Raw genomic sequence first — 6,000 nt, forward strand, 5'->3', positions numbered from 1 at the left:
CGCTCACTGGAAAACAGACTGCATAATGGAGCAAGTCATGTGGATTGCCCAAAGCCTCTGAGAAATAAGGGAGCAATTTCTATTCTGTAGTTGATGGCTGTCTGAAATTCTATTCACAAATCCAAACAGAAACAAAACCTCAGGAGGTCAAAACTGTTTCCTGTACGTTTGCATAATGGGCAGCTTGAAGACAACAGCCCTGATACCTGCTGATCAATTTAACTACTTCAACATGTTTTGTTTGTATTGTGTTTATATTTGATGCAGTTTGCTGACAAGCGCAAGCTAGGCCTGAGAAGCCAGCTTGTCAGTTTGATTTATGAGCATATCAAATGGTAACTTTCTACTCGCCACTCCAAACCTACCCTAGCAGTTCATTAATCAGGGGCCTGTGACTTTGAAATCTGTGCTCAACCAGTTTTTCTCTTAGTCTCCCTGCCCCCAACAATGGGCTAAATTTGCATGCATGTTCTCTGAGCTGTACAACTGAGAAAAATAAGGGTCCCTCACCAACTTGGATTCTCAGTGAATACAAGATAATCAGTACTCTGTCCACCACACAGCTTGCTCTTTGTACACTGTGATTCATTAGTGAACATTAGACGACAGCCAGCAATGGATTGTGACTCTCAAGTCCCATGCTACAAAAAAGGAGAGCACGAGAGTCTCACTGTCACTGTTATTAAGCTCAGTAAAAATATAGAACACTGCATCTTTGACAGCAAGAGCCTTGTTACAGGAAGATCTGAGACGATCCTCGCCTCTCAAAGCACCTTCTCAACCCCATGCTATTATATATCAATGAGATAACTAGATCCTACCTCTTTCGCTTGCTTTCCAGGATGCTGCTGCTGTTGCTGCTGCTGCTGCTGTTGCTGCTGCTGCTGTTGCTGCTGCTGTTGCTGTTGCTGCTGCTGCTGCTGCTGTTGCTGCTGCTGCTGTTGCTGCTGCTGCAAAAGCTGAAGATGTAACTGCTCTTGCTGTTTCTTGTAAAACTCTTGTAGTTGTTGCTGAATAAACCATTTTGACTTTAATAAATAAAGGCAAAAGTTTCATGTATTATAAATGTCCTAAACTCTTCTAGCCTGACACATGGTAGAGTAGCCATTAAGATTCACCTCACCCCTCCCCCCAAAAAATTACATTGGATTTAAAGAGACAGCTCTACATACTTTTTTTCCCAAGGCAGCTCTGAAAATTTCCAATCCAGAATCCAAACAATCCTAAACAAAAGGTATAAAAATTCTGTATTCTAAAGGCCAGAACCAAAGTGAATATTCTAAATGACTACATCTGAAGTCCTATGATGACCTAAGAACAGGCTCCAACCCTTAGAAGCATAGACACCACCGAAGTGGAAGGAAAACTGCTTATTTACCAGAGGTTAAACACAATGTCATGCTAGAAAGCTATGTAACTTATAGGCACAATCAGAGGCAACAGCAAAGTAACTAACTAAGATCTCTGGTAAAACACATTTTCACATGGAAAGCAAATATCGAATTCTAAATCAGTTTATAGATACACAACCCTTTAATAAGCTGCACAGTGGGCTCGTTTTTATTATCACAAAAATGTTATGCGCTTGCTCTTTACCTGTCCAATTTAATTTTAATAAGCAGATACCTCTTTTCCTAAGTGATGACTATACCTAGGAAAAGAAAGCTCATGGTGCTGCTTTCCACATGTGCTCTCAGCAAAGTGACCTTTTTTCCTATTTATTAGAACTTAAGGGGGAGCTAAATTGTTAAAGATTTAAAAAACAACAATTCTGTGGTGTCTTGGAACACTCCTTGGCAAATCTAAAAGTAAATGTACCTAAGAACCTAAATAATCAAATACTGATAATCAGTTACTAAATAATCAAATTCTTCTGTTTTCAACTTCATCCTTTCCCCATTCTGGTTCTAGACTTGAGTACATTCAAAGAGAATGAGTAACTTATATGCTGTTAGGTAGCTCTGCAAGTGCAGTGTGACACTGCTGGTCTAACATGCTGCTAAGTTGCTTCTGTAAGTGGAGAGCACACTTTCCAATAAGCCCACTGCACTGTCCGCAGAGTGTGGACCCTCAAGCTGGGCCAGAACACCAAAGCAGGTAACACACATTACCTGCTGCAGCATCACTGCCTGCTGCTGCTGGAGGAGGGCTTGGAGCTGCTGAGGAGACAGGACCTGCTGCTGGAGAATCTGCTGCATCTGCTGAGGGGTGATCACCTGGGGCGTCATCATGGCCACTGACACGGGCACCTTGCATAGAGAGAGAAGGAAAGGGGTGTCACAATCCAGTGCCTTATGATACTGGCCCATCTGGATGACAATGTTTTCAAGTTATTTAGCACCAATGGCCCCAAATGGCATGTATTTTCTGTTGTGTAACTTGGTATTACTTTAAAAACAGTTTTCTAGAAGCAGTGGGTTTTACCAGGCTCCCACTTCAAGTTTCAAATTTCAAATGTACTTGCACAAAGGAGTTGGAACTCTGGGTAATATAGCAGAAAATAAATAATTCCATGACAGTTTTCTCAGAAGCTCATCATTGAGCATCTTTTCTATGTCTCAATGGTGTAACTGAAAGCCTTTTGAAATATTTTAAGCATGTCATTAAAATAAAAACAGTTAAACAATTAAAATATTCATATGAATAACTGATATTTATAGTTCTACATAGCATATATATAGAATATACTTATGTAACATACTCATCATCCAAAATTACATGCATATTTATAGTACTTAAAAATACATATGCTGAGTGAATTGGCTGAGTAGGTAAAGTTGCTTGTTTCCCAGCCGAATTATTGGAATTTGTTCCAGAACTCACATAATGGAAAAAAAAGAACCAATTCCCACAAGTTGTCCTCTGACCTCCACGAGTGTCATGACACACTAAGTGTGGTTTGTTTTTGAAACATTTTCATATTACAAGCAGCTAAACTTATACTAGAGAGTTCAGAAATCTAAAGATTACTCAAAGATTCTCCATTAGATTTATAACAAAATGGGAACATGTTGTTTAAATTTTCTTCTCACTTTTTTCTTTCTCAAACTTTCTGAGGATGAACAAGGTAAAGTTGAATATAGGAGGCAGAGGAAGATACCCAAGGGAAGGAAGGACTGGAGGAAAGTAGATGACGAGGAAAAGCACTAGGGAGACTATCCTGGAGAAAGCAAAGTTTTCTGGATAAACCGGAGCAGGGTAGCAGAGAAACACAGGAAGGCTTGGCCTCAGAGGAGCATGCGCAGAGCAAGGCAAATTGCTCTGCTGAAGGCCTTGCTCGGCACCAATGGCCACGCCATCAAACAACACGTCAACTGGCCAAGCCTGGAACTTTGGAGAAAATATTCACGTTGTCTCACAGCAAAACAAAAGTTAGCATTTATATGAAGAACTGCTGTACAACAAGTTTATTGACAATGTGTCTTTGAAAACAGAAAAAAAGATTAATAGGCACAGTTCACGCTTTATTCTAATGGTCGTTTTTAATGCGGTTCAAACTTTTCTCATCTGACACTTGACAATAAAAAAAATGAGAAACTATTAATGAAAAAGTGGTCGTAAGTGGAAATAAAGGGAAAGAAATGAATCCCAGGGTGAATTCACTCTACTTCAAACAAAACAAAGATATATATATATATATATATATATATATATATATATATATATATATATATAATGGTTTTTCGAGACAGGGTTTCTCGGTGTAGCTTTGTGCCTTTCCTGGAACTCGCTTTGGAGACCAGGCTGGCCTCGAACTCACAGAGATCCGCCTGGCTCTGCCTCCCGAGTGCTGGGATTAAAGGCGTGCGCCACCACCGCCCGGCCAAAGTTATATTTTTAACACTAAGAAAAATCTGTATCCTCTATTTTTCCATTATGGTATGGAAATATAGATTAATTTGATTCAGTTTTAAAATATGTGAGAAAAAACAATGGGCCAAATTAATCCTGTGATTTTCAAAAATATTTCTGAATTAACTCTATGTGGGCATACATATGAATTATTATATATCAGTTCACCATACTAAGTAGCATCCTTATTGTGTGATGTCAAGTCAGCCAGTTTAGTTGGAGACTAAAGAAGGAAGGTCAGAAGCTCCAGGTCTTAGCCAGACTTTGTCATGATAAATAAGAGTAACTAATTACAATTATGTGTTTCAGGGTGCTCTGCTATTTAAAAAGTTAAAAAACTCTCAGTTTAATCACTTGTTCTTTGATAAACAAATCAAATAATTAAAATAATATATTTCCAAATATATATATATCTATATATATATATATGGAAAAATTCAAGCTACAAAAATGTGTCCTTTTCCAACAATGATTCACTTTATAGTCTCTTATAGTGGGAAAATTAGCACCTCAGGGGCAGAGAAAAACATGGCATAGTTTCATCTCAGGAGTGCCAGTGTAGACAGACCAGATGGTAGACAACAGAAAGACAGAAGGAAACAAATCAGGATGGAAGAAGAAGGCGGACACACTGGTATGGAACACACATGTCTACTCACAGCTATTTTTGCATAACTATGCACCTTCCATGGAGGTGATCTTTTCTTGAGAATCTTACTGTCTTTCTTTCCTGACAGTTCCTTGTTACTCTTCAGTAGTCACTTGGTCATCTCTTTTCACTTAAATGCCTATTTTTCCAAGGAAAGGTGCTCTGCGCATACAGCTCACAAGTGAAATTTCTAGGGCAATTTTGTAAGTGGAGGCCTGCCATAGTGTTCCAAAGCTCACAGTCAGGTTCCAGCTGCTACAAAGGACAGGACTTTGTAGTTCCATGTTATTGTGACTGACTTCGTATTTGGCCAAAGTAAACTGTCTGCTGTCTCTACAATTCAAAAGCTTATTAGTCAGTCCTCTCACTATGCAGAATGGTTTAATTTTACTTCAAGCCTCTAATGACTTGTGAGCGCCTTACAGATGGCAATGGCATAAATGTATCTGCCACGTCATGGCCATGCTGAAGTTATACAAGCATAGCTCATATGTACATGATGCATTCACATTTTAACGAGACTGTGGCCTTCTCTGAAAAACTACTATCTGTAATAGATGAAACGATACTAGAAAGATAAGCCAGCTAACATACAACTAACTGAACTCTGTACTTCCCTAAATATGTACCAAAACACATGAGAAAATTCAAAATAGAGGTAGGAAAATATATCTGAAGGATTTCTAATATTTAATGAAAGCTGATACTGTCATCTAAATACACACACACACACACACACACACACACACACACACACACACACACTGAAACCAAGCCAATCAACCATCAAACAAAGAAATCAAAACCTGTGACTATCAATTGTATTTTGTATTTAGATTTCCCAATATCCTAATGTAATATATATATATATATATATATATATATATATATATATTTATACACACACACACACACACATATATATATATATAATTTTCAAAATTCAAAATGTCTGCATTTCTGTGAGTAATTTTAAGTGACACATTTTTGGTTTTATCCTTTTGACAGTTCAGTTATTATAGACTTGTGTGGTTTTGCTACCAGGAGCTACCTAGGAGTTTTCTGACACAAAAGAAGAGTGATTTCTTGAGTGCATGTAAAAATCTTGCTACTACACTATTCAATAATATTCAGATAAAAATAGTATCAGACTTAAAAAATTCTGGATTCACACATAGATATGGATAACTCTAGAGGAATTTATATAGCTTTTCAGTTTAGTGTGAAATTGACCAACATATTTTCTACTAGCTATAAAAACTGATGCATGCAAACATTCCTATGACTGAATAGTACTTAGATGTGTGGCAGAGGTGAGAACGGAATTCGTGGACACTTTCAGACAGAAAAGCAAAACAAAGTCTGATGGGCATAACTCAGTGGGTGTTCCAGTAAATACTTAGGTTATTAGTCAAACTCTTTAAGAGTGAAGGAAAGTAAACAGTTCGCATATCTGGGGAGATTTCCCTTTTTCTTTCACCTTGTGCTTACTATATTGG

General features: G+C 37.9%; 1 protein-coding gene across 10 annotated transcripts in view; it reads right to left on the minus strand.

Moving 5' to 3' along the window:
* Nucleotides 1–6,000, minus strand: part of Foxp2 (forkhead box P2) — a 532,232-nt gene that overhangs the window by 58,901 nt on the left and 467,331 nt on the right. For 4 of the 10 annotated variants that reach the window (XM_076566185.1, XM_076566187.1, XM_076566186.1 and 1 more), the window contains 3 exons: nt 2,112–2,249; nt 1,173–1,223; nt 822–1,028 (listed from right to left, as the gene is read on the minus strand). In XM_076566185.1, coding sequence (XP_076422300.1) covers nt 822–1,028; nt 1,173–1,223; nt 2,112–2,249 — 396 coding nt within the window. The remainder of the gene's footprint in view (nt 1–821; nt 1,029–1,172; nt 1,224–2,111; nt 2,250–6,000) is intronic. The other 6 variants (XM_076566194.1, XM_076566188.1, XM_076566189.1 and 3 more) reach the window with 3 other exon arrangements.

The sequence above is a fragment of the Peromyscus maniculatus genome, chromosome 3, assembly GCF_049852395.1.
Source record: "Peromyscus maniculatus bairdii isolate BWxNUB_F1_BW_parent chromosome 3, HU_Pman_BW_mat_3.1, whole genome shotgun sequence".
In the NCBI taxonomy this organism is placed as follows: Eukaryota; Metazoa; Chordata; class Mammalia; order Rodentia; family Cricetidae; genus Peromyscus; species Peromyscus maniculatus.